At 50.4% G+C, this 27,937-nt stretch overlaps 2 protein-coding genes and 1 non-coding gene across 8 annotated transcripts in view; 2 read left to right on the forward strand and 1 right to left on the reverse strand.

The window, feature by feature from the left end:
• Positions 1–10: 10 nt before the first annotated feature.
• On the reverse strand, positions 11–27,243 carry TSNAXIP1 (translin associated factor X interacting protein 1). Of its 3 annotated transcripts, XM_003936314.4 has the most exons (16): positions 26,938–27,243; positions 18,494–18,593; positions 7,609–7,721; positions 7,334–7,460; positions 5,102–5,195; positions 3,706–3,902; positions 3,215–3,350; positions 2,625–2,794; positions 2,384–2,543; positions 2,178–2,308; positions 1,900–2,025; positions 1,616–1,768; positions 1,406–1,515; positions 1,103–1,229; positions 899–1,005; positions 11–403 (listed from the first exon to the last, which is right to left on the reverse strand). In XM_003936314.4, the coding sequence occupies exons 1-16, from the start codon at positions 27,051–27,053 to the stop codon at positions 163–165; spliced, it is 2,208 nt and encodes a 735-aa protein (XP_003936363.1). In that variant the 5' UTR covers positions 27,054–27,243; the 3' UTR covers positions 11–162. The 3 variants fall into 3 exon arrangements, with proteins under 3 accessions (XP_003936363.1, XP_003936362.2, XP_010345096.2); XM_003936313.4 differs by lacking the exons at positions 5,102–5,195; positions 7,609–7,721; XM_010346794.3 differs by lacking the exons at positions 18,494–18,593; positions 26,938–27,243 and having other exon boundaries at positions 7,599–7,714.
• Positions 24,677–24,815, forward strand: LOC120361891 (U4 spliceosomal RNA). Its single transcript, XR_005577937.1, has one exon. It is a non-coding gene; the product is annotated as a U4 spliceosomal RNA (small nuclear RNA).
• RANBP10 (RAN binding protein 10) overlaps positions 27,163–27,937 on the forward strand; it is an 85,372-nt gene continuing 84,597 nt past the window's right edge. Inside the window, exon 1 of one of the 4 annotated variants that reach the window (XM_074401877.1) lies at positions 27,163–27,828. In XM_074401877.1, coding sequence (XP_074257978.1) covers positions 27,594–27,828 — 235 coding nt within the window. In that variant the 5' untranslated portion in view covers positions 27,163–27,593. The remainder of the gene's footprint in view (positions 27,829–27,937) is intronic. The other 3 variants (XM_074401881.1, XM_039477930.2, XM_010346793.3) reach the window with 3 other exon arrangements.

Genomic DNA, 27,937 nt, shown 5'->3' on the forward strand with positions numbered 1-27,937 from the left:
TGCATTTTGGTGCATGTCCGCAGGCCAGCGAGGCGGGGACTGATCCCCCTTCCCACAACTCCCCAGCACAGCCTGGAGAATGCAGTGGGTTTTCAGACAAACACTTTTATACTAAAAGCCCAGGCTTAGCAGGACTGGAGTACAAAGGCTGCCTACAGGGTCCTAGCTTGCAGGCTCTGGCTCTCGAGGCCCCATACGCCTGATGTCAATCACCTGAAGCCGCTCCAGGGCAGTCTGGAGGATTTCCACAATGCTGTCTTCCTTCTCGTCACCCTCCTCTGGCAGTTGTGACTCAGGGAGCTGGAAGGCCTGGCTTATGTAAGTGTTCACAGTCTGCTTGTCCAGGCTGGGGTCGATGCTCATCAGGGCCCCTCGAAGCTTGGGCAGAGTCACCTCCTCATGGCTGCCCCACAGGAAAAGAAAGTGAGAGGTTCTAATCCTTCCTTTCTGTGCCCTAGACTCCCAGGTACCCTCCTCCTTTTTTTTTTTTTTTTTTTTTTTTTTGATACAGAGTCTCACTCTGTTGCCCAGGGTGGAGTGCAATGGCTCAATCTTGGCTCACTGCAACCTCTGCCTCCTGGGTTGGAACAGTTCTCCTGCCTCAGCCTCCTGAGTAGCTGGGATTATAGGTATGCACCACCACACCCAGCTAATTTTTGTATTTTTAGTGGAGGGGGTTTTGCCATGTTGGCCAGGGTGGTCTTGAACTCCTGACCTCAGGTGATCCGCCCACCTTGGCCTCCCAGAGTACTGGCATTACAGGCGTGAGCCACCACACCTGGCCAGGTGCCCTCCTCTCTGCTGGGCTTGAGCAGTGGATGGTGTGCAGTGCACAGGAAGACCCAGGGGCTTGAGGTGCCCAGCCTGTGGAACTCATGTATGGATGAGGGTCACTCACAGTTCTATGTACAGCTCCTGCTTTAGCTGCTGTAAATACTCGTTCTTCTCATTCATGTATTGTTCCCAGAGCTTTTGTACAAAGGGCTCACTCTGGCCCTCCTCGTCCTGGGAGGGGCCACAAGTCAGAGGGAGGGCACATTGGCTTGGGTTCAGCCAAGGCTAGGGCAGGGGCCAGACCAGTCCCCTGGACCCACACACCCACCTCCATAAACAGTGAGCGGTAGTTGAGCAAGTCTGCATTGCTGCTGCTGGGATGCCAGCCCCCTGCTTCTATCAGCTCCTGGATTTGCTCTTCTGTCTTGAGAGGGAAGGTACTCTTGAGGATAGTGCTATGGGGGAGACATGACGGCCAACAGGAACCTGCTGAGGCCTGCCCATGCCTCTCCCTAGTTCTCAATAGAGAGTGAGTTCCAAGGATGTAGCCCTTCCCACCAGATGCCCCTTTTCCCTGCAGATGCAGGAATAGTTGGGTAGGAGTTGGGGGTGGCCTGGACCAGCCTCTCACCTGAACTGCTCCATGGTTAGTAGCCCCTCATTCTGACTGTCAGCATTTGTCATCTCCTTCAGCAGCTGGGCTACTGTCTTCTTCTGGGTGATATATACATTCTCACTCCACTGTAAGGAGAGAAGCATTACTCACTCAAAGTTCCCTGGGGTGGTGGGGGCAGACAAAGACCCCTCTCAATCTCCCTAAGGGAAATAGGCCCCGGCTCACCTTTCCCATCAAGACTGCATAGAATTGACTCATAACTTCATTGGAATGGAAGAGCTTGATATTTTCAAAAATAGTGTAAGCCCAGGCTATGGCATCATTGGGCCCAAAGCGATGCTCCAGGAAATTGAAGAAGAAATCTGGGAATGTCTCTTTCTGTAGGATCAGGGAAATGCTTCGTAAGCCTGCCTTAGGGTTGGTTGGCCCTCCTCCCTGGCACCTCTGGACCTGCAGAGGACGCTGGATCTGAAGACCATGCTGGGCCAGAGTGGCTAGTGAGATCTGACCTGCTCCTCTGCAAGACGTTCCTTCCAGGCATCCTTGAGGAGGTTGATCACGTCCTTCTTGCTTGGCTTCTTGTTCTCCACAAGGCCATCAAACCGAAGAAAAGCAGGGATGGCTTCCCCGTAGCCCTAGGAGGGAGGGTGTCAGCTCATCTCTGGACCCATCTGTGGCCCCACCCTCAAACAAGGAAGAGTCCAAGATGGTTCCCCAAAAGCTCATCTCAGCAGCAAGGCATGGCTGTTCTGACTGGCCCAAGCCCTGCTCCTGGAGCCTCCCCTACCAGACCATGGAAGAAGTCTTTCTCCCGCAGAAGCCCCGAGCCAATCTCTTCCAGGAGCACATCCACCAGCTGGTCGCTGTTCTTGCCCTCAGCCAGCACCTTCCAGCGCTCTGGGCCCCCGGCCACCACATCTGCAGGTGGGAAGAGGGAGCTAGAGTCCAGGCCCACATGTGAGCAGGACCCGGGACCCTGCTGGCCGCCCTCACCTTCGCACTTGCTCCAGTCAGGCCGTGGTGTGGAAGTGCGCTGGATTTCCTGCAGCTCAGAGTAGAACTGGTCCCGCTCCTTCAGTGTGCTCATGTGCAGCTGCATCAGGATCTCATGCTCCTTGTGGACCTCCTCGTAGCTGGCTCTCAGGCTGTCCAGCTGTGGGCAAGGACATTGGCCCTGGCCTCCCACCTGCAAGCCCCTGTGCTACCCTCCTGGCCCCTGCCTGCCCACCAGCACCTGCTCCTGAAGATCCTTATTTGTCTTCTCCTGCATTTCAAAGTCCCTCCTGGGGACTACGTCGCCAAAGTTGGCCTTCATGGTGTTGAGTTCCATCTGCGTGCGGGTCAGGTCTTGCCGAGTCATCTTCAGAGCTAGGGTTAACTTCACCGGATCCTCCCCCCAGATGCCTGCCAGGGGAGGAGGTCCAACAGCCCATGTCACCCTAGCTCTAGGGCTGGTAGCCCAGGGCTGGGTTATAGTATCTCTCAGGGGTTGCCTGAAGCTCTCTGCCCTCCCTGCTTGAGGTTCCCTGGGTCTTGCCTACAGTGCTACCAGCCTAGGGTGTCAGGCTAAAGTCTAGAAGCCCAGGAAATGGAGTACCAGGCCTGTCCAGCCCACCAGAAGCCTAGGCTGTCTCAGCTACCAACTGTGTTCCTATAATTCTCAGTTTAGCTCGCAAGATCCACAGCCCTGAAGGAGGCAGGGACATCTCCCCCTGAATGGTTATGGATTGGGTAGGTCTTAGGAATGTTGAATGAATGGGGCTTATGGGTGAGACCAGACTCCTCCAGCATCTCAGGGAAGAGAAAAACCTGACTCATGCTTACGTGGGGACTGGGCTAATGACATGTCCTCCCGCTGGTACCGCAGCTCATTCAGGTCTGCGATGAGGATCTTGCGGGCATCTCGCTCACTGAGGTAGTGCAGGTATTCCTCAGCCAAGTTCTTCCTCAGTTTGGTCACCTGTGGAGAAGGTAGCTAATGCGGTCAGGGGCTGCCCCTGGACCCCTGTATGCAGCTGGCCACCCCAGGGAGTAGGCTGGGTGCTGGGTGGCCCCATCAGGGCCTGCAAACAGGAAAGGTGAAGGAAGAAGGAGATTGGCCATTTCTGAGAATTCTGCAAGGTGTCAGTGCTTCCCCGTATGGGGAAAGTTCTGAGCCAAGCAACAGGGCAGAGTGTGGAGTTAGCAAGGCTCTGGGGGAAGGTAGTGGCTCAGTGTGTCATTCCCTGTAGAAAGGCAGAGCTGGATAGGGGGTCACCCTCATGGTGGGGTTGGCAGGAATTCAGGGACTTGGTAATCATGCCACTTCTATTCACCTGACTCTGCAATGAGATCTTCTCCTCATTCTTCCTGTCGATGAGTTTTAGCAAATTCATCTTCTCTTTCTTGAGCAGGGAGATTTCATGTCTCTCCTCAGCCCTCATGGCCAGGATCCTCTCGTTGCATTCCTCATTCACATTGACAAGTTTGGCCTTCAAGGGCTCCAGAGCCCGAATTGTCTCCCTTTGGTGGGCTAAGCAGAGATAGAAGGGAAAGCAGCTTTGGGGCCATGGAGACTAAACAGCCAGAAGACACAGAGGTCTTCACAAGACCCCTAAGGTCATGGGTTAGTGGTTATGTGGCTTGCAAAGTCCAGGAATCTTTGCATGCCTTGTTCAAAGCATGGTCCTTCCTTCAGGCCTTCCTGCACTTCGTTTTATTTATTTCCCCCCCCTTTTTTTTTTTTTTTTTTTTGAGATGGAGTCTCATTCTATCGCCAGGCTAGAGTACAGTGGCATGATCTCGGCTCACTGCAACCTCTGCCTACTGGGTTCAAGAGATTCTCTTGCCTCAGCCTCTTGAGTAGCTGGGAATACAGGTGCATGCCACCACGCCCAGCTAATTTTTGTATTTTTTGTAGAGACAGGGTTTTACCATGTTGCCCAAGATGGTCTCGATCTCTTGACCTCGCAATCTGCTTGCCTTGGCCTCACAAATTGCTAGGATTACAGGCATGCGCCACCACGCCTGGCCTGCACTTGATTTTAAACCAAGGGCAAAGTTCAGATGAGGACCGGGGTCTCTCCTATGTCCTTTTCCCTATAGTCTTAAGTCCTGCAGCTGCACCATGCCCTGCACCTTCTGAGCCTGGCAGAGGAGCCTGCTGACTCCTATGGGTGCTCACTGTCTCCTGGGGTTCACTCCATTTTCATCAGGGACTGCCCCACTGTGCTTTTCGAGGACAGGAGTGGTCAGGTGCCTGGGCCACCCTATCACAGAACAGTCTGTGCAGAATGGCTGAGGGGGCTTGGTGACCTCAAGGCCCAGTTGGTAGCTGCCCCAGCCCTGCTGTGGAGCCCCAGAAGGTCAAATAGGATCTTCTCTACCCCTTCCAGCTGGGCCCAGGAGGGGAGCTTCATTCTTTTTTATTTTTTATTTTTGAGATGGAGTCTTGCTCTTTCGCCCAGGCTGGAGTGCAGTGGCATGGTCTCCACTCACTGCAACTTCCACCTCCCAGTTCAAGCAGTTCTCCTGCCTTACCCTTCCAAGTAGCTGGAATTACACCACACATGGCTATTTTGTGTGTGTGTTTTTAGTAGAGAGACAGGATTTCGCCATGTTGGCGAGGTTGGTCTCAAAGTCCTGACCTCAAGTGATCCACCTGCCTTGGCCTCCCAAAGTGCTAGGATTACAGGCGTGATCCCCTGGGCCTGGTGGGAGGTGCATTCTTACCCAGCATCCTCTCATAGGCATTCTTGATGGAGGATAGTAATGGCTTGTAGGTTTTGAAGTCCTCTATGAAGAACTCAAAGATCTCTCTGTAAGGCTGGCAAGAAAAGGGAACCCATCATCTCCTAGCCCATAGCTGCCACCCTTAGTAGGGACCTGTGTTTTTCTTTACTGGGCTTAGAAGTGTTCTGGCATGAGGCTGCCAGGTCACTTATATTCAAGTAAATGTCCTAGACACCACCTGAGCGCCTGCATACCTCACAGTGCCATGGAGCCTGGGGGGCAGCTCTCTGGAGGCCTGTCCTGACGCTGTCTCTGAGGCCTAGTGGACTGCCATGACCATGGACAGACCTCTACTCTCTGTCTGAGCCCCTCTCTGGCTCTCCAGGCAGCCAGCCTCTTGCCTTCTAGTCACTGCATCATTGGCCTCTCACTTGTAACTGCTCCCCATCTTAGAGCCTGGTAGATGTAGGAGATTTGTAGAGGCAGGAGATTGAAGGTTGTACCCTTGCATACTGACATCTAAGTAGGGGTGTGGTCCCATCTCATTTAGATGCATGGGAGGTTTCTGGAGGCAGCATTGCTCACTGGAATGAACACAGTCTCCAGAGTCAGCCTTGAGTTTGAAGCCCACCCCCACCGCACCATAGTGGTATGCCTTCTTCCTTATCTGCTCAGAAGATTGATGTAAAGCTCCAGCCCAGGGCCTTGCACTTGTACACAGCCAGTTCTCAGTAAATGTTTTAGTCAGTGACTAAGTCAAATGGTAGGGATTCTGTCATCCTTGTTTGAGCAGATTTGGTGATTCTCTCCCTAATACACACTGCAATCTGGGTTGGATCTGATCTCTCTTTCTCTCTCTCTCTCTCCTTATGCATCTGAGTTGGTTCCTTAAGCTTGGGGTTGTTGCCACTGGACTGGTGAACACAGTGTGACCCCTGCTTGCCCAACTGCCAGCATTCAGGGGCTCCGTTCACCGATGTCCAGTGACCTAACCTGGGCACTGGGGCTCACACAGCTGTAAGGACTGGGCACAGCATCCAGGCCACCTGATTCAGTGAGGAAACTCTAGCCTCAGGAGACTTCTGGATCCACACTGCAGTGCCTGCTCACTGGCGTTTTTTTTTTTTTTTTCTTTCTTTTCTTTTTTTTTTTTTTTGACAGTCTCGCTCTGTTGCCCAGGCTGAAGTGCAGTGGCATGATCTTGCCTCACTGCAACGTCTGCCTCCTGGGTTCAAGTTACTCTTCTGCCTCAGCCTCCTGAGTAGCTGGGATTACAGGTGTGTGCCACCACTCCAGGTGTTTTTTTGTTTGTTTGTTTTTTGTTTTTTGAGATGGAGTTTCGCTCTTGTTGCCCATGCTGGAGTGCAATGGCACAATCTTGGCTCACTGCAACCTCTGCCTCCCAGATTCAAGCAGTACTCCTGCCTCAGCCTCCCGAGTAGCTGGGATTACAGGCATGTGCTACCATGCCTAGCTAATTTTTTGTATTCTTAGTAGAGATGGGGTTTCTCCATTATTGGTCAGGCTGGTCTTGAACTCCTGACCTCAGGTGATCTGCCCACCTCAGCCTCCCAAAGTGCTGGGATTACAGGTGTGAACCACTGCGCCTGGTCAGTTTTATATTTTTAATAGAGGTGGGTTTTTACCATGTTGGCCAGGCTGATCTTGAACTCCTGACCTCAAGCGATCCTCCTGCCTTGGCCTCCCAAAGTGCTGGGATTACAGGTGTATGACACTGTACCCGGCCTCACTGGCATTTTCATAGGATGTTTCCTGCTTCTCTTCAGGGAAGGAGACCAAGGAGCTGGGAGAAGTGAGTCTCCCTTGAGGGTCTGAGGTACTCAGTCCTGGTAGTTGAGGCTTGTTTGTTTTTGTTTTTGAGACAAAGTCTCGCTCTTGTCGCCCAGGCTGGAGTGCAGTGGCTCAATCTTGGCTCACTGCAACTTCTGCCTCCTGGGTTCAAGCGATTTTCCTGCTTCAGCCTCCTGAGTAGCTGGGATTACAGGTGCCTGCCACCATGCCCAGCTAATTTTTGTACTTTTAGTAGAGACAGGATTTCACCATGTTGGCCAGGCTGGTCTTGAACTCCTGATCCGTCCACCTCAGGTGATCCGTCCGCCTCGGTCTCCCAAAGTGCTGAGATTACAGGCATGAGCCACTGCGCCCAGCTGGTAGGTGAGGCTTCTTTTCACCCTTCCCCTGACCTCCCCACATTTCTTTTGTGGCTCTGACCTGCAGCCTCAGTTCCTCGGTGGAATCCGTGCCCACATCTAGCAGGAGGAGCTCCTTGCGTAGGTAGTTTTCCAGCTTCTGCAGGAACCGGGGCTTGGCAGTACGAAAGGGGTGTTGCTGGCAGCTCCTGCAGGAGACGATGGCTGATATGTGGCCAGCATCCCCATGGGGGCCATTGCGCCCTTGCTTTGGGGCAACACACGCCCCTGCCCTGTCTCCTGGCCCAATGCCTGGCCCATGTCAGCCCACCCACCATGGGACTGACCTTGGCTTACCCTGCTTGCATCCGGTAGTCATCTGAACAGGGTTTTCGATTTTGCAAAATGGTCTGGCCACTGGTGAATGTGGGCCACGGAGACAGGTGCCCACCCATGGAGAACTGACCAGTCTGCAGGGAGGGACAGGTGAGGTTACCATGGCAAAATTGCTCCTCTTCCTAATAATCCTCTCCATCTCTCCTCCCCCAGTCCTGACGTTTTCTACAAACATCTCTCAACATAGATCATAATTAGGACTGTGGGTTCTTGAGTTAGAGGGGGCCTGGGTTCTCAAATGTCCCTCGTTAGCTATGTTACAACTTCTCTGAGCCTTAGTCTTCACGTCTGTAAAATATGGATGATGGTAGTTTTCATCATAATGTATTGATGTGAGGATGAAATGAGAAAGCATCATATGTGCTTTACATGGACCCTGGCACCTGCTAGGAATTCAGTAAAAATCAGCCATTCTGGCCAGCCGTGGTGACTCACACCTGTAATCCCAGCACTTTGGGAGGTCAAGGCAGGCAGATCACTTGAGGTCAGGAGTTCCATACCTGCCTGGCCAACATGGCGAAATCCCGTCTCTACTAAAAATACAAAAATTAGCCAGGTGTGGTCGCACATGCCTGTAATCCCAGTTACTTGGGAGGCTAAGGCAGGAGAATCACTTGAACCCAGCAGGGTTCAAGAGCAAAACTCCGTCTCAAAAAAAAAAAAAAAAAGATCAGCTATTCTCTTCCGCAGGTATGTTGGGGTATTGAATACCTGTGCTACCAAGACCAATATAAGTACCAGTGGGGAAGCAGCCCTACGGAATACCAGGAATATTCGGAAGGGGAGCAATATTGCCATGGTAACCCCACCTGTCCTTCCCTGGAACCTGGTCAGTTGTCCATGGGTGGGCACCTGTCCCCAAGGCCCACATAAAACAGCTCCCATAGCACAGGCCGGTTAATGAGATAGAGATAGAGGAGGGTAGGCCCAGCCTCCAGGCCGGACTGACAGACAAACAGAACTATAGATACAGCAGGGCAGGCCATGGATGTGGTGGCTCACGCCTGTAATCCCAGCATTTTGGGAGGTGGAGGTGGGAAGATCTCTTGAGCCCAGGAGCTTGATACCAGCCCTGGCAACATAGTGAGACACCCCCGTTTCTTTTTTTTTTTTTTTTTTGAGACGGAGTTTCACTCTTGTTACCCAGGCTGGAGTGCAATGGCGCGATCTCGGCTCACCGCAACCTCCGCCTCCTGGGTTCAGGCAATTCTCCTGCCTCAGCCTCCTGAGTAGCTGGGATTACAGGCACACGCTACCATGCCCAGCTAATTTTTTGTATTTTTTTTTAGTAGAGACGGGGTTTCACCATGTTGACCAGGATGGTCTCGATCTCTTGACCTTGTGATCCACCCGCCTCAGCCTCCCAAAGTGCTGGGATTACAGGCTTGAGCCACCGCGCCCGGCTGACACCCCCGTTTCTTAAAAAAAGGAAGAAAGAAAATGAGAGACAGCAGGGTAAGCTATGGACCCTGGGAAGAGACTGGGGAGGAGGAAGTAGGTGAGGGTTCCCTAGGAATGAGCTCTTATTTTGAACCTTGAGCACTGGTTTGTGTAGAAAACAGTAGTATCTGTGGGCTGTTTTTAAATCTTTTCAGGACATACTCATAGCATGGAGAAAAATTACGACCCTCTAATCCAGTCAAGCTTACTGCTAGAGTTTCATCCATTCAGTCATTTGTTTGCTTAGCAAACATTTCTGTCCCATAGTACATCCTGGGTCCTACTGAGTTCTAGGAACATGAGGGAAGTTGAGAATATGATGGAGTGGGGCAGGTGGTAACAAGTGAACTGATAATCACAAGAGAGCAGGTAGTGACTGAAGTCAATGCAGGTTGTTGGAGGGTGGGTGCCCTCATGGTGGGGGCCAGCTGGTCGTCTCAGAGGAGGAAGTGATGATGTCAGTGATGTTCAGTAAAGCTCAAATGAGTGCATGGGAGGAGGTGAGGTCACTTTGGGAGTGTGTGTGTGTGTGCGCGCGCGCGCGCATGCACACGCATGTGTGTGGCAGGGGTACAAAGACTGCCTGGGTGGTACCAACACTGTAGGAACACAGCTGTTGATTGTGTGTATGTGTGTTTTTAAAAGATGGGGGTCTTGCTACATTGCCCAGCCTGGAGTGCAGCAGCTTTACACAAGCAAGATCATAGCTGACTACAGCCTCAAACTCATAGGCATAACCATCCTGCAGCCTCAGTCTCCCAAGTAATTGGGACTACAGGTGGGCATCACTGCACTCACCTGAGGGATTTAATTTTATTTATTTATTTATTTTTGAGTTGGAGTTTTGCTCTCATTGACCAAGCTGGAGTGCAATGACATGATCTCGGCTCACTGCAATCTCTACCTCCTGGGTTCAAGCAATTCTTCTGCCTCCTGCCTCCTGAGTAGCTGGGATTACAGGTGTGTGCCACCATGCCTGGCTAATTTTTTGTATTTTTAGTAGAAACAGGGTTTCTTTTTTTCTTTTTTCTTTTTTGTTGAGATGGATTCTTGCTTTGTCGCCCAGGCTAGAGTGCAGTGGTGTGATCTCAGCTCACTGCAACCTCCACCTCCCGGGTTCAAGTGATTCTACTGCCTCAGCCTCCCAAGTAGCTGCGACTACAGGCATGCACCACCATGCCCAGCTAATTTTTGTATTTTTAGTAGAGGAGGCTTCACCATGTTGGCCACGATGGTCTCAATCTCTTGACCTTGTGATCTGCCTACCTTGGCCTCTCAAAGTGCTGGGATTACAGGCGTGAGCTACCACTTCTGGCCAAGGCACTTATTTTAATTGCTTTTGTGTGCTTCGTGCTCTTAAAATACTTTTTGTTATTAGGAAAGAAAGCCTTAAGGGACAGCACCTCTGGTGGCTTGAAAAGCAAGAGAACTGGCCTGGGCACAGTGGTTCACACCTATAATCCCAGATTTTGGGAAGCTGAGGTGAGTGGATTACCGGACGTGAGGAGTTCGAGACCAGCTTGACCAATATGGTGAGAGCCCATCTCTAATTTTAAAAATTACAAAAATTAGCTGGGCATGGTGGTGTGCCTGTAGTTGCAGATACTCAGCTGAGGCAGGAGAATCTCTTGAACCCGGGAGGTGGAGGTTGCAGTGAGCCGAGATCGCACCACTGCATTCCAGCTGGGCGGGGGACAAGAGCGAACTCCATCTCAAAAAAAGAAAAAAAAAAGAAAAAGACTATCAAAATGGATGTAAATTATGCATGCATGTATATATGTATATATTTTTTCAAGACGGAGTCTTGCTCTGTTGCCCAGGCTGGAATGCAGTGGCACAATCTCTGCTCACTGCAACCCCCGATTCCCAGGTTCAAGTGATTCTCCTGCCTCAGCCTTCTGAGTAGTTGGGATTACACGTGTCCACCATCATGCCCGGCTAATTTTTATATTTTTAGTAGAGACAAGATTTCACTAAGTTGGTCAGACTTGTCTCAAACTCCAGACCTCGTGATCTGCCCACCTTGGCCTCCCAAAGTGTTGGGATTACAGGCGTGAGCCATGTGCCTAGCTGTATGTATGTTTGTATTTATTTGAGACTGAGTCTCTGTTGCTCCTGTTGGAGTGCAGTGGCGTGATCTCTGCTCACTGCAGCCTACTCCTCCCAAGTGCAAGCGATTCTCCTGCCTCAGCCTCTCAAGTAGCTGGGATTATCGGTGCCCACCACACCTGGTTCTTTTGTATTTTTAGTAGAGATTACAGGCGTAAGCCATTGTGCCTGGCTCATGCCTGTAATCCTAGCACTTTGGGAGGCCAACGCAGGCCGATAACCTGAGGCCAGGAATTTGAAACCAGCCTGGCCAACTTGTTGAAACCCCGTCTCTACTAAAAATACAAAAATTAGCTGGATGTAGTGGTTCATGCCTGTAATCTCAGCACTTTCAGAGCCTGAGGCAGGCGGATCACCTGAGGTCAGGAGTTCAAGACCAGCCTGGCCAACATGGTGAAACCCTGTCTTTTTTTTTTTTTTTCTTTTGAGACGGAGTTTCCCTCTTGTTACCCAGGCTGGAGTGCAATGGCGCGATCTTGGCTCACCGCAACCTCCGCCTCCTGGGTTCAGGCAATTCTCCTGCCTCAGCCTCCTGAGTAGCTGGGATAACAGGCACGCCGCACCATGCCCAGCTAATATTTTTGTTTTTTTTTTTTTTTTTTTTTTTTTTTGAGACAGAGTTTCGCTCTTGTTACCCAGGCTGGAGTGCAATGGCGCGATCTCGGCTCACCGCAACCTCCGCCTCCTGGGTTCAGGCAATTCTCCTGCCTCAGCCTCCTAAGTAGCTGGGATTACAGGCACGCACCACCATGCCCAGCTATTTTTTTGTATTTTTAGTAGAGACGGGGTTTCACCATGTTGGCCAGGATGGTCTCGATCTCTTGACCTCGTGATCCACCCACCTCGGCCTCCCAAAGTGCTGGGATTACAGGCGTGAGCCACCGCGCCCGGCTGGTCTCGATCTCTTGACCTCGTGATCCACCCACCTCGGCCTCCCAAAGTGCTGGGATTACAGGCTTGAGCCACCGCGCCCGGCATACTTTTGTATTTTTAATAGAGACAGGGTTTCACCATGTTGACCAGGATGGTCTCGATCTCTTGACCTCGTGATCCACCCGCCTCGGCCTCCCAAAGTGCTGGGATTACAGGCTTGAGCCACTGCGCCCGGCCGAAACCCTGTCTTAAAAAAAAAAAAAAAAAAAAAAAAAAAAAAATTAGCTGCTTGAACCCTGGAGATAGAAGCTGCAGTGAGTAGAGATCACACCACTGCACTCCAGTTGGGGCGACAGAGCAACTCTGTATAAAAAAATAAATAAATAAGCCGGGCGCGGTGGCTCAAGCCTGTAATCCCAGCACTTTGGGAGGCCGAGGCGGGTGGATCACGAGGTTGAGAGATCGAGACCATCCTGGTCAACATGGTGAAACCCTGTCTCTACTAAAAATACAAAAAATTAGCTGGGCATGGTGGCGCTTGCCTGTAATCCCAGCTACTCAGGAGGCTGAGGCAGGAGAATTGCTTGAACCCAGGAGGCGGAGGTTGCAGTGAGCCGAGACCGCGCCATTGAACTCCAGCCTGGGTAACAAGAGCGAAACTCGGTCTCAAAAAAAAATAAAAAAATAAAAAATAAAAATAAATAAATAAAAGAGAGAGAGATGGGGTCTTATTATGTTGCCCAGGCTGGTTTCCAACTCCTGGGATGAAGAGCTTCTCCTGGCCGGGTGCGGTGGCTCACGCCTGTAATCCAAACACTTTGGAGGCCAAGGTGGGTGGATCACCTGAGGTCGGAAGTTCAAGACCAGCCTGACCAACATGGTGAAACCCGGTCTTAAAAAAAAAAAAAAAAAAAAAGGCCAGGCGCGGTGGCTCAAGCCTGTAATCCCAGCACTTTGGGAGGCCGAGGTGGGTGGATCACGAGGTCAAGAGATAGAGACCATCCTGGTCAACATGGTGAAACCCCGTCTCTACTAAAAATACAAAAAATTAGCTGGGCATGGTGGCGCGTGCCTGTAATCCGAGCTACTAAGGAAGCTGAGGCAGGAGAATTGCCTGAACCCAGGAGGCGGAGGTTGCGGTGAGCCGAGATCGTGCCATTGCACTCCAGCCTGGGTAACAAGAGCGAAACTCGGTCTCAAAAAAAAAAAAAAAAAAAAAAAAAAGAGCTCCTCCTGCCTTGTCCTCTCAAAGTGCCAGGATTACAGGCTTGAGTCACAACATCCAGCCTAATTTTTATGAAGGCACAAAACAACCCTGGAAGACACCTGGGAGTTTTTTATTTTTATTTTTACTTTTTTTTAGAGACAGGGTCTTACTCTGTCACCCAGACTGGAATGCAGTGACCTTATAACAGCTCACAGTAACTTTAAACTCCTGGGTTCAAGAGATTCTCCCACCTCAGTCTCCCAAGTAGCTGGGACTACAGGGGCATGCCACCACTCCTGGCTAATTAAAAAAATCTTTTTGGGCCGGGTGCGGTGGCTCAAGCCTGTAATCCCAGCACTTTGGGAGGCCCAGGCGGGTGGATCACGAGGTCAAGAGATCGAGACCATCCTGGTCAGCATGGTGAAACCCCATCACTACTAAAAATACAAAAAAATTAGCTGGGCATGGTGGCGCGTGCCTGTAATCCCAGCTACTCAGAAGGCTGAAGCAGGAGAATTGCCTGAACCCAGGAGGCGGAGGTTGCAGTGAGCCGAGATCGCGCCATTGCACTCCAGCCTGGGTAACAAGACTGAAACTCCGTCTCAAAAACAAAACAAAACAAAACAAAACTTTCGGGGCCAGGAGCAATGGTTCACTTTGGGAGGCTGAGACGGGTGGATCACGAGGTCAGGAGTTTGAGACCATCCTGGCTAACATGATGAAACCCCGTCTCTACTAAAAATACAATAAATTAGCCGGATGTGGTGGCACATGCCTGTAGTCCCAGCTGCTTGGGAGGGTGAGGCAGAAGAATCACTTGAACCCAGGAGGCGGAGGTTGCAGTAAGCCCAGATCGTGCCACTGTACTCCAGCCTAGATAAGAGAGTGGGACTCTCAAATTTAAAAAGAAATTCTTTTTTGAAGAGACAAAGGCTCCCTATGTTGTCAGACTGGTCTCAAATTCCTGGTCTCAAGCAGTCTTCCCTCTTTGGCCTCCTAAAGTGTTAGGAACAGGTGTGAGCTAGGCCTTGTTTTTCAGACTTTTTTAAAACAAGTATTTGTTTTTTTTTTTGTTTGTTTGTTTTTTTAGTTGCTGTCCGTAAGTTTATTGTCTTTATCTGAAAAATCCTTATAGAAAATTGTTTGGTTTAGCTCTTAGCAGCCTGCTCCTGAGCTCTGAGGAAGCTTGCCTTCTTTTGAGCTACTTCTTTCTTTCTTCTGAGCAAGGGACATTTTGGGGCAGTTCCACCTCTTCTTTTTAACTTCTTTCTTGGGCTTCTTTTCATAGACTGGATTCTCTCATGTAGCAGCATGAGCATTCTTATAAATCTCCATCATGTCTGGAGTTACGCTGTTCTTTCTGTATTGAGATAACTATTTCTTCTTATTTATTTATTTATTTATTTGAGACGGAGTCTTGATATGTTGCCCAAGCTATAGTGCAGTGGTGCGATCTTGGTTCACTGCAACCTCCGCCTTTTGGGTTCAAGCAATTCCCCTTCCTTAGCCTCCCCAGTAGCTGGGATTACAGGCCCCTGCCACCATGCCCAGCTAATTTTGTATTTTAGTAGCGATGGGGGTTTCACCATGTTGGCCAGGCTGGTCTCGAACTCCTGATCTCAGGTGATCCACCTACCTTAGCCTCCCAAAGTGCTGGATTACAGGTGTGAGCCAGTGTGCCTGGCCCATTTTTTTTTTTTTTTTTGTGACGGAGTTTCGCTCTTGTTACCCAGGCTGGAGTGCAATGGCACGATCTCGGCTCACTGCAACCTCCGCCTCCTGGGTTCAGGCAATTCTCCTGCCTCAGCCTCCTGACTAGCTGGGATTACAGGCACGCACAACTATGCCCAGCTAATTTTTTGTATTTTTAGTAGAGACGGGGTTTCACCATGTTGACCAGGATGGTCTTGATCTCATGACCTCATGATCCACTCGCCTCGGCCTCCCAAAGTGCTGGGATTACAGGCTTGAGCCACCGCGCCCGGCCTCCCCAATTTTTTTTTTTTTTTTTTTTTTGAGGCGGAGTTTCGCTCTGGTTACCCAGTCTGGAGTGCAATGGCGCAATCTCGGCTCACCACAACCTCCACCTCCGGGGTTCAGGCAATTCTCCTGCCTCAGCTTCCTGAGTAGCTGGGATTACAGGCACGTGCCACCATGCCTGGCTAATTTTTTGTATTTTTAGTAGAGACAGGGTTTCACCATGTTGACCAGGATGGTCTCGATCTCTCGACCTCGTGATCCACCCGCCTCCGCCTCCCAAATTTTTTTTTTTTTAATTTGAGATGGAGTTTTGCTCTGGTTGCCCAGGTTGGAATGCAATGGTATGATCTCGGCTCACTGCAACCTCCCTCCAAGGTTCAAGTGATTCTCCTGCCTTAGCCTCCCAAATAGCTGGTACAATAGCCATGCGCCATCACGGTCAGCTAATTTTTAGTAGGACAGGGTTTCACCATGTTGCTCAGGCTGGTCTCGAACCCCTGACCTCAGGTGATCCATCCACTTTGGCCTCCCAAAGTGCTGAGATTACAGGCCTGAGCCACTGCGCCCGGCCGTTTTTTCAGACTATTAAAAGACCAGCCCGTGTTCTGTCTGCTGTTTCTACTGGGAGAAAACCTGGTCACCCTCCTTTGCTTGCAGAGGCGAGTGGAAGCTCGGAGAACCAGCTGCCAGAGACGTGTCTTGAGGAAGTTATTAACAGCTGACGATCTCTGCCCCAGAGGCTGGGATGCAGTGCTCCCAGGCGTTCCCAGCTCTGCTTCCCCCTGTAGGTGAAAACGGGAAGGCGGCCCCAAGAAATGGCATGGTGGGTGGGGCGGGACAACACTGCCCCCTGGTGGTTGATGTCGCATGAAAGAAAGTGGTAATTAAAAAGCCTGGCCCACAGAGGAGGTGGCAGATGCGGAGGCTGCCAGGGAGCGTCAGAGCTCACCCCTAGTCATCAGGTCTTTCTGCTGTTGGTCTCAGCGAAGAATTCATACTGCTCCACTCTTTCTCCTCCCTGGAGTCACTCCTGCAGGAGTGTTGACTCGGAGTCCCCAGCCCCACAAAGTGTGTGGCCCATGTTTCCAAATTCCCCAGGAGGGTCATGGTCACACAAGGAAAACCAGCATACAGCCCAGTCTGTTCCACTGTGAGCCACAGTTGTAAATTTACTCAAATGTGTTTTTTCCCTTATGAGATTTGGACAATGGTCATTTGCTGATTAATGATAATCCTATGATTATATCAACAAGAGCTCAAAAGTACTCAGTAAGACAGCATTGGGCTGGGTGCAGTGGCTGACACCTGTAATCCCAGTGCTTTGGGAGAGCAAGGAAGGAGGATAGCTTGAGCCCAGGAGTTCAAGACCAGCCTGGGCAACATAGTTAGCCAGGTGTGGTGGCACACTCCTGTAGTCCCAGCTACTCAGAAGGCTGAATGGGAGGATGGCTTGAGTATGAGAGGTCGAGTCTGCAGTAAGCTGTGTTTGGGCCATGGAGCGACAAAGCAAAACCTTGTCTCAAAGAAGAAAAAAAAAATAGCCAGCTATGGTGGCATGTGCCTATAGTCCCAGCTACTTGGAAGGGTGAAGTGGGAGGATCACTTGAGCCCAGGCGTTTGAGACTGCAGTGAGCCATGATTGCACCACTACACCCTGCGAGGCAAAAACCTGTCTCAAAAAAAAAAAAAAAAAAAAAAAAAAGGGCCGGGTGCGGTGGCTCACGCCTGTAATCCCAGCACTTTGGGAGGCCGAGGCGGGTGGATCACGAGGTCAAGAGATAGAGACCATCCTGGTCAACATGGTGAAACCCCGTCTCTACTAAAAATACAAAAATTAGCTGGGCATGGTGGCGTGTGCCTGTAATCCCAGCTACTCAGGAGGCTGAGGCAGGAGAATTGCCTGAACCCAGGAGGCGGAGGTTGCGGTGAGCCGAGATCGCGCCATTGCACTCCAGCCTGGGTAACAAGAGTGAAACTCCGTCTCAAAAAAAAAAAAAAAAAAAGATGGCATTCATTTTTTTCCTTTTTTTTTTGGCTTTAAATGGAGTCTTGCTCTGTCTCCCAGGCTGGAGTGCAGTGGTGTGACCTCGGCTCACTGCAATCTCTGCCTCCCAGGTTAAAGGAATTCTCGTGCCTCAGCCTCCTGAGTAGCTGGGATTACAGATGCACCACGATGCCTGGCTAATTTTTGTATTTTTAGTAGAGATGGGGTTTCACTACGTTGGCCAAGCTGGTCGAACTCCTGACTTTAGGTGATCTGCCTGCCTTGGCCTCCCAAAGTGCTGGGATTACAGGCATGAGTCACTGTGCCTGGCTTTTTCTTTTTTCTTTTTAATTTAAATTTCACTTATCTTCTGATAGCTTTGGTACAGCATTCATTTTTTTTTTTTTTTTTTTTTTGAGACAGAGTCTCGCTCTTGTTACCCAGGCTGGAGTGCAATGGCACGATCTCGGCTCACCGCAACCTCCGCCTCCTGGGTTCAGGCAATTCTCCTGCCTCAGCCTCCTGAGTAGCTGGGATTACAGGCATGTGCCACCATGCCCAGCTAATTTTTTTGTATTTTTAGTAGAGACGGGGTTTCACTATGTTGACCGGGATGGTCTCGATCTCTTGACCTCGTGATCCACCCGCCTCGGCCTCCCAAAGTGCTGGGATTACAGGCTTGAGCCACCGCGCCCGGCCGCAGCATTCATTTTTATATAAAAACTTTAAAAAAGAGGACTGGAGGAGGGATCCTGAGTGAACATGGTGGAGACACATCTCTTTCCTCCTCCCTTGACACACCTACTCAGCATTTATGGAGCTGTCAACAGGTACCCTGAGATATTAGGGCCGTGAAGGCAGAAAGATGCAGTCACAGCCTTGAAGGATGTTGGCAGATCTGGTGTGACCATCTCAGCAGCTAGCACAGTGCCTAGCATGTTGGCAGAAGGGATGAGAGATGAGGTCCACTGCAGAATGCTGAGCTGCAGGGGAGGGATGTCTGTGGGCAGAGGCGAGTCTCTCTCTGACTGGGGAGGTCTGGGAAGGCTTTTCAGATGAGGAGCAGGCAGCCAGTGTACACCCTCCTCCCCAAAGCCTGCTGGACCTGGCCTCTGTGAGTCACACTCCCTGACTGGGAAGAAGCCACTCTGATAGGAAGGTTTCAGGTGGGTGGCATTCTTGGGTTGTTGGAAGGGTGGCAGATAGGGCCTGGGGGCTGACATTTGGGGTTCCAAAACAACACTGTCACTAACCAGTGTCCTTCGTTTCTGAGGAAGCTTGTGTTTCTGGGTGCTTTTGTCTTCTGTGAGAAAGGAGTCATCCATGGTCACTCCTGAAGGCTGTGGCAGTAATCTGCATGGAGAAGGGGAAGCTGGTGATGGGTGACAGAGTCCAGAGTGGGGAGAAAACCCCTATCCTTCCTAGAAACACAAGGGATAGCCGTCTCCCTGAGGCAGGATCTGGGTCTTCCTAGTGTTGCCTCTGGATTCCCAGAGAAATTGCCAAGCAAGTCCCTGGCCTTGGATCCAAACCATTTGCATACATTCCCAGAAACATTCTTCTCATCACCACAATCTCACCAACTACTGCAGCAGCAGCTCCTCCCCATGAGCCTAGAGAATGCCATGGGCCTATACTTCCATTCAGTGTTCAGCTGTGGCTGTGATGATGGTTTCATGTACACAACTCTGGCACACCTTGGGACTGTGATGGAAAGGGCAGGTGCTATAGGACAAGAAGCACAAGGTCTGGGGTCCCGGATCTGGGGTGTGAGTTCGGATCCTGCACTTACTGGCTGCTAGGATCTAGGGGCTGACATCTGGGGTTCTAGTAAGACTACCCTTAAGCAACCTCTCAGCCTGGTTTTGTCACAAAGAAGTGGAGACAACTTGTCTGGGCGCGGTGGCTCATGCCTGTAATCCAAGCACTTTGGAGGCCAAGGCGGGCAGATCACCTGAGATCAAGAGTTCAAGACCAGCCTGACCAGCATGGTGAAACCCCGTCTTTAAGAAAAAAAAAAAAGTGGAGACAACTTTTGCTTTGCCTATCATACAGTTGTAAAGTTTTATTTATTTATTCATTTATTTATTTTAATTAATTAATTTATTTATTTTAGAGATGGGGTTTCATCACGTTGGCCAGGCTGGTCTCGAACTCCTGACCACAGGTGATCTACCCATCTCGGCCTCCCAAAGTGCTGGGATTACAGGTGTGAGCCACTGCGTCCGGCCCTTATTTATTTATTTATTTATAGATGGAGTCTTGCTTTATCGCCCAGGCTGGAGTGCAGTGTCATGATCTTAGCTCACTGTAACCACCACCTCCTGGGTTCAAGTGTTCTCCTGCCTCAGCCTCCCAAGTAGCTGGGACTACAGGCGCCCACCACCACCACGCCTAGCTAATTTTTGTATTTGTAGTAGAGACGGGGTTTCACCATATTGGCCAGGCCGGTCTTGAACTCCTGATCAAGACCAGGAGTTGATCTGCCCACCTGGGCCTCCCAAAGCACTGGGATTACAGGCATGAGCCACCATGTCTGGCCTAATTTTTGTTTCACCATGTTGGCCAGGCTGGTTTTGAACTCCTGACCTCAAATGATCCTCCCATCTCTGCCTCCCAAAGCGCTGGGATTACAGACATGAACCACTGCGCCTGACCTGAAGTTTAAATAAGAATTAGCTGGGTGTGGTTTAGGGTGCCTATAATTCCAGCTACTTGGGAGGCTGAAGCATGAGAATACCTGAATCTGGGAGGTGGAGGTTGTAGTGAGTTGAGATCACACCACTGCACTCTAGCCTGGGTGACAGAGTGAAACTCTGTCTGAAAAAAAAAAATTAGATTTGCAGCTGGGCTAGGTAGCTCATGCCTGTAATCCCAGCACTTTGGGAAGCCAAGACAGGCAGATCACTTGAGCCCAGGAGTTTGAGATAAGCCTGAGCAACATAGTGAGACTTTGCCTCATTCATTCATTCATTCATTTATTGTTTCAAACCCCTTACCTCAGGTGATCCACCTGCCCCGGCCTCCCAAAGTGCTGGGATTACAGGCATGAGCCACTGCATCCAGCCTATTTATTACTATTATTTATTTTATTTTATTTGAGATGGAGTCTTGCTCTGTCACCAGGCTGGAGTGCAGTGGCGCAATCTCGGCTCACTGCAACCTCTGCCTCCTGGGTTCAAGCAATTCTTCCACCTCAGCCTCCTGAGTAGCTGGGACCACAGGCGTGTGCCACCACGCCCAGCTAATTTTTTGTATTTTTTTTTTAGTAGAGACGGGGTTTCACCATGTTGACCAGGATGGTCTCGATCTCTTGACCTTCTGATCCGCCCACCTCGGCCTCCCAAAGTGCTGTGATTACAGGTGTGAGCCACCGTGCCTGGCCCTGTTTATTTATTTATTTTTTGAGACTGAGTCTTGCTCTGTTGCCCAGGCTGGAGTACAGTGGTGCAATGTTAGCTCACTGCAGCCTTCGCCTCCTGGGTTCAAGCAATTCTCATGCCTCAGCCTCCTGAGTAGCTGAGACTACAGGCGCATGCCATCACGCTGGGCTACTTTTTGTAGTCTTAGTAGAGATGGGGTTTCACCATGTTGGCCAGGATGGTCTCAATCTCCTGACCTTGTGATCCACCTGCCTCGGCCTCCCAAAGCACTGGGATTACAGGCGTGAGCCACTGTGCCCAGCCTATTTTAAAAAATAAATTAAAAGGGAGGCCGAGGCGGGTGGATCACGAGGTCGAGAGATCGAGACCATCCTGGTCAACATGGTGAAACCCCGTCTCTACTAAAAATACAAAAAATTAGCTGGACATGGTGGTGCGTGCCTGTAATCCCAGCTACTCAGGAGGCTGAGGCAGGAGAATTGCTTGAACCCAGGAGGCGGAGGTTGCGGTGAGCCGAGATCGCGCCATTGCACTCCAGCCTGGGTAACAAGAGCGAAACTCTGTCTCAAAAAAAAAAAATTAATAAATTAAAAATAAATAAAATTTTAATAAATAAATAAATGAGGTCTGCAAAATACCACGTAAACTGCAATGAGCTGCGTAGATATTCATTATGACAGTAGAATGGGGAAAGTCATCCTTCTTGCTCAAGCCAGGAAAGCATCTGGGAACCAAGAGGGAGGGCTACTGTGGGCAGATGGGCTCAGGTGGAATAAAAGGAAGAATTAATTCCAACAATCCGCAGGGTAGGGTTGTGTGATTTTTGTTGCCAGATAGATCTTGTGTTCACTCCTCTTGCTTGCTGGTGACTTTGGGCATGCCACTTTACATCTCTGAATCTCAGTGTCTTTGCCCATAAAAGTAGGATTAGGACTACCCAAACTTCAGGGAAGTTGAGAGCCCTGATGTGAACCCAATTGGGAAAACCTGCCCTGTAGTGCTCCTCAGCTGGAGTTCATGGAGCAGTAATATTCCAAACCCTAGTCCTCTGTTGCCTCTCAACATTGGACAAGTATGAGCAAAAGACATGGAGGAAGCAGTCAGTGTGGAGAAGGAAGAGCGTCTGCCCAGATGAGTGTGGGTGTGAGACAATCTTGGAGACCAACAAGATACAACAGATCAACCCCATGTGCTCACTGGGTTAAATCAATATCTTCCTATCAAGACGAATCAATGCTCGGCCAGGTACAGTGGCTCAAGGCTGTAATTCCAGCACTTCGGGAGGCTGAAGTGGGTGGATCACAAGGTCAGAAGTTCAAGACCAGCCTGGCCAACATAATGAAACTTTGTTTCTACTAAAAAAATACAAAAATTAGCCGGGCGCGGTGGCTCAAGCCTGTAATCCCAGCACTTTGGGAGGCCGAGGCGGGTGGATCACGAGGTCGAGAGATCGAGACCATCCTGGTCAACATGGTGAAACCCTGTCTCTACTAAAAGTGCAAAAAAATTAGCTGGGCATGGTGGCCCGTGCCTGTAATCCCAGCTACTCAGGAGGCTGAGGCAGGAGAATTGCCTGAGCCCAAGAGGCGGAGGTTGTGGTGAGCCGAGATGGCGCCATTGCACTCCAGCCTGGGTAACAAGGGCGAAACTCCGTCTCAAAAAAAAAAAACAAACAAAAAAAAAACAAAAATTAGCTGGGCATGGTGGTAGGTACCTGTAATCCCAGCTACTTGGGAGGCTGAGGCAGGAGAATTGCTTGAATTCAGGAGTCGGAGATTGCAGTGAGCTGAGATCACACCATTGCACTCCAGCCTGGGTGACACAGCGAGACTCTGTCTTAGAAAAAAAAATATTAGCCGGGCGCGGTGGCTCAAGCCTGTAATCCCAGCACTTTGGGAGGCCGAGGCGGGTGGATCACGAAGTCATGAGATCGAGACCATCCTGGTCAAACATGGTGAAACCCCGTCTCTGCTAAAAATATAAAAAATTAGCTGGGCATGGTGGTGCGTGCCTGTAATCCTAGCTACTCAGGAGGCTGAGGCAGGAGAATTGCCTGAACCCAGGAGGTGGAGGTTGTGGTGAGCCAAGATCACGCCATTGCACTCCAGCCTGGGTAACAAAAGTGAAACTCCGTCTCAAAAAAAAAAAAGAAAAAAGAAAAAAAAAATACTAATCAATTCTCTAAATTATGTTCTTGCTTATGCTGGAATCACTAGGAAAAGAAAGGTAAGCAAGTAAATTGGGTAATTCTATAAATTCTGAGAAGCTGTTGAATGGAAAAGTTCAGTAGGTAACACGTTGTTAGTTTTGTTTGTTTGTTTGTTTGTTTTAGACAGAGTTTTACTCTTGTTACTGAGGCTGGAGTGCAATGGCATGATCTCGGCTCACCGCAACCTCCGCCTCCTGGCTTCAGGCAATTCTCCTGCCTCAGCCTCCTGAGTAGCTGGGATTACAGGCACGCACCACCATGCCCAGCTAATTTTTTGTATTTTTAGTAGAGATGGGGTTTCACCATGTTGACCAGGATGGTCTCGATCTCTTGACCTCGTGATCCACCCGCCTCGGCCTCCCAAAGTGCTGGGATTACAGGCTTCAGCCACTGCGCCCGGCTCTTTTTCTTTTTTCTTTTTTAAGACAGAGTCTCAGCTGGGTGCGAGTGGCTCATGCCTGTAATCCCAGCACTTTCGGAGACTGAGGTGGGCGGATCACAAGGTCAAGAGATTGAGACCATCCTGGCCAACATGGTGAAACCCTGTCTCTACTAAAAATACAAAAAAAATTAGCTGGGCGTGGTGGCACGCACCTGTAGTCCCAGCTACTCGGGAGGCTGAGGTAGGAGAATTGCTTGAACCAGGGAGGCGGAGGTTGCAGTGAGCCAAGGTCGCGCCACTGTACTCCAGCCTGGTGCCTGGTGATGGAGTGAGACTCTGTCTTAAAAAAAAAAAAAAAAAAAAAAGATCAAGACAGAGTCTCCCTCTGTCTCCCAGGCAGCTGGAAAGCGGTGGCAAGATCTTCGCTCACTGCAACCTCCACCTTCTGGGTTCAAGCGATTCTCATGCCTCAGCTTCCTGAATAGCTGGGACTATAGGCACATGTCACCATGTCTGGTTGATTTTTTATATTTTTATTAGAGACAGGGTTTTTGCCATATTGCCCAGGCTGGTCTCAGAAATCCTGAGCTCAGGCAATCCATCTAAAGTGAGTCGTGAGCCACCATGCCTGGCCGGTTTTTTTGTTTTGTTTTGTTTTGTTTCTAAATAGACAGGGTCTTGCTTTGTGCCTAGGGTGCAGGGCAGGGTGTGATCACAGCTCATTGCACCCTCTCAAACTCCTGGGTTCAAGCAATCCTCCTGCCTCCACCTCCTGAGTAGGTGGAACTATAGGCATATACCACCACACCCTGCTAATTACAAACTTTTTTTTTTTTTTTTGTAAGGACAGGGTCTTACTATGTTTCCTAGACCGGTCTTGAACTCCATAACTCAAGAGATCCTCCCACCTTGGCCTCCCAAAGTGTTGGGATTACAACCATGAGCCACCATGACCTGTGCTTCTTTCTTAAAATGGATGGGGATTCTTTTTCATATCCCTTTCATAGAGAATGGCAGTTTCCTAAATTATTTCTGTGCTGGCTAACAATTCTCTTTCTCAAACTTGGTGCTTGGTTCTCGTAGACTCATTTTAAGTCTGGAAAAAATAATCAAAGTGGCATTTCCTGTTCTTAGGGACTTTTGCAGGCTTTTCCTTGTCAAGGCAGCAGACCCTGAAGGATGAGAGTTTAGGTGGGATTGGGTGTTTGTTTTTTTTTTTGCACTGGGTAGAAGCGGGGACACCACATTCATTCAACACTTAGTGGGTGCCTATTATATACAAGAGCTGTGGTAAGAGCATCACATATTCTGCCTAAATATTCTCAACAATGTTTGTGGGGTGGGCTGTATCATTCCCATGTTTGAGATACAGAAGCTGAGGCCTGGAACTTGAAGGGCCTTCTCTGAGGTCCCAAAACTAGAAAAGTATTTAGCCAATTTTTTTTTTTTGAGACAGAGTTTTAGCTTTGTGCAGTGGCAGTATCATAGCAAATGAGGTTTATTTGAGGCGCGTACTGCTAATTGAAAACTTTTCCCGATACTCCGCCATGACAACTTGAAATACAGTTGGCATTGGCAATTTTTGGCAATCTCTATGGGGACTGAATTACAAAAAAAAAAAAAAAAAAAAAAATAGATGAAGTCTCACTCTGTCACTCAGGCTGGAGTGCAACGTCGGGGTCTCAGCTCACTGCAACCTCTGCCTCCCGGGTTCAAGCAATTCTGCCTCAGTTTCCCTAGTAGCTGGGACTACAGGCGCCTGCCACCGCACCCGACTTTTTTTTTTTTTTGTATTTTTAGTAGGGACGGGGTTTCACTATGTTGGCCAGGGTTGTCTCAAACTGCTGACCTCATGATCTGCCCACCTGGGCCTCTCAAAGTGCTGGGATTATAGGCATGAGCCACCGTGCCCATGCACAAAAATTTGGAAAAATATTTAGCCAAAATTTTTGTGTTAATGCATATATATGGCTTTCCAGGCTGATGGAGCTGGTCATATTTTGCAGTACCCAGAGGCTATACACCTGAGTACAGGCAGGAACTACCCGGAGGATGATCTCTCAGGGCTTCTGAAGTATTTCTTCACTTTTACAATGATAATATTACTACTTTATACAGTTACCATGTGATTTATTTTTTTTTATTTTTTTATTTTTATTTTTATTTATTTATTTTTTTTTTGAGACGGAGTTTCGCTCTTGTTACCCAGGCTGGAGTGCAATGGCACGATCTCGGCTCACCGCAACCTCCGCCTCCTGGGTTCAGGCAATTCTCCTGCCTCAGCCTCCTGAGTAGCTGGGATTATAGGCACGTGCCACCATGCCCAGCTAATTTTTTGTATTTTTTTTAGTAGAGACGGGGTTTCACCATGTTGACCAGGTTGGTCTCGATCTCTCGACCTTGTGATCCACCCGCCTCGGCCTCCCAAAGTGCTGGGATTACAGGCTTGAGCCACCGCGCCCGGCCACCATGTGATTTAAATTTGGTACATAGGCCGGGTGCGGTGGCTCACTCTTTTTTTTTTTTGAGACGGAGTTTCGCTCTTGTTACCCAGGCTGGAGTGCAATGGCGCGATCCCGGCTCACCGCAACCTCCGCCTCCTGGGTTCAGGCAATTCTCCTGCCTCAGCCTTCTGAGTAGCTGGGATTACAGGCACATGCCACCATGCCCAGCTAATTTTTTTTTTTGTATTTTTAGTAGAGACGGGGTTTCACCATGTTGACCACGTTGGTCTCGATCTCCTGACCTCGTGATCCACCCGCCTCGGCCTCCCAAAGTGCTAGGATTACAGGCTTGAGCCACCGCGCCCGGCCGGCTCACTCTTGTAATACCAGTTTGAGAGGTCGAAGTGGGAGGGTCTCTTGAGTCTACGAGTTCGAAACCAGCCTGGGCAATATGGTGAAACCCCATCTCTACAAAAAACAAACAAACGAACAAAGAAACATCTCAAAATTAGCCAAGCGTGGTGGCGCACGCCTGTAGTCCCAGCTACTCGGGAGGCTTAAGTAGGAGGATCGCTTGAACCCGGGAAGTAGAGGCTCCAGTGAGTCGTGCCACTGCACTCCAGCCTGGGTGATAGAGCGAGTTCTTGTCTCAAAAATAAAATAAAGGGGCCGGGCGCGGTGGCTCAAGCCTGTAATCCCAGCACTTTGGGAGGCCGAGGCGGGTGGATCACGAGGTTAAGAGGTCGAGACCATCCCGGTCAACATGGCAAAACCCCGTCTCTACTAAAAATACAAAAAATTAGCTGGGCATGGTGGCGCGTGCCTGTAATCCCAGCTACTCAGGAGGCTGAGGCAGGAGAATTGCCTGAAACCAGGAGGCGGAGGTTGCGGTGAGCCGAGAACGCGCCATTGCACTCCAGCCTGGGTAACAAGAGCGAAATTCCGTCTCAAAAAAAAAAAAATAAAAAAAATAAAAAAAATAAAATAAAATATTTAAAAATGTGGTATATAAAGCATTTGGCATATAGTACATTCAATACGAGCTGTTTGTTACTGGTAATGATAAAGTACGCCTGCCCTTTTGCTAGCACGTAACGTCTTCATTGGGCTAAATCAGCCCGGATTCTAACCGCTCCTGCAATCATTGACTCTATGGGGCTGGAGCCCTAGATCAATGGTCAGAGGCCAGCAGGAGGTGCAGAGGTCCGGATCAAGTGCCATTTCCCTCTCTAGAAGTACTCAAACCCTTCTCTCTGCCCTCATCCCCGCCACCGCCTACCTCGACGCGGACGAGAAGCTGTGGCACCGCGACTGCTGGGAGGCCATGACCACGCACAGGCGGGCAACCAGCACCAGCGGCCTGGGAAGCTGTGGTAGTGTACAGCCCGTCGCCATGGCGACCAGTCCCCAGCGGCCCTTCAGCGAGGGCGGAGTCACGGATGCGCCACGCCCCCAAGCCCAGCGCCCGCGGGCTGGGAGGAGAATGAAGTAGCAAAGGTGGACTGGGACCCGGCAGCGGGTGCCCTGAGAGTCAATAACTACAACCGATTTGACCCCAGGTACCAGAATTGAGGCTGGGGGATGATCAGAGTCCATGGGGGAGGGAAGTGTGCCTAGAGGCTGGAGCCGCTTTGCCGGCGGGAATTGTAGTTTTCGGTGTCCCGACGTCTCAATGGGACAGGCTTATGGCTGAGGAGGGTTGTACTACATCTACCAGAACTCTCTACCAGCCCGAGTTGCTCCGCCTTTCAAGAGCTCTGGGTTGTGGGATATGGAGTTCGGAATGTGGCAAGGCATGGCAGTGTTTAAAGAGAGGTGCTGGATTCGGACTCGGTTTCCCTGCGGCCCCGGGAGGCTCACGGGCCATTGGCTGAGCGGGGCGGATCTGGTCGCGCTCCTCCCCGCCCCCATGACACAATAGCAGGTCCCTCCAAGATGGCGGCAGCGACGGCAGACCCGGGAGCTGGGAACCCGCAGGCTGGGGACTCCTCCGGCGGGGGCGCTGGGTGCGGGCTACCGTCCCCTGGGGAGCAGGAGCTGAGCCGGCGCTTGCAGCGCCTGTACCCCGCGGTCAACCAGCAAGAGACGCCGCTGCCGCGCTCCTGGAGCCCCAAGGACAAATACAACTACATTGGTCTCTCCCAGGGCAACCTCCGCGTCCACTACAAAGGTATCGGCTCGTCAGGCTGCGGGGGAACAGGGCTGGAGAGCGTCCGCAGGGTGTCTGTGCTGTCAGGCCCCTTTCCCATTACCTCCCTTTCCCTGCCTAGGTGCTCCAG

This window comes from Saimiri boliviensis, chromosome 1 (genome assembly GCF_048565385.1).
Source record: "Saimiri boliviensis isolate mSaiBol1 chromosome 1, mSaiBol1.pri, whole genome shotgun sequence".
NCBI lineage: Eukaryota > Metazoa > Chordata > Mammalia > Primates > Cebidae > Saimiri > Saimiri boliviensis.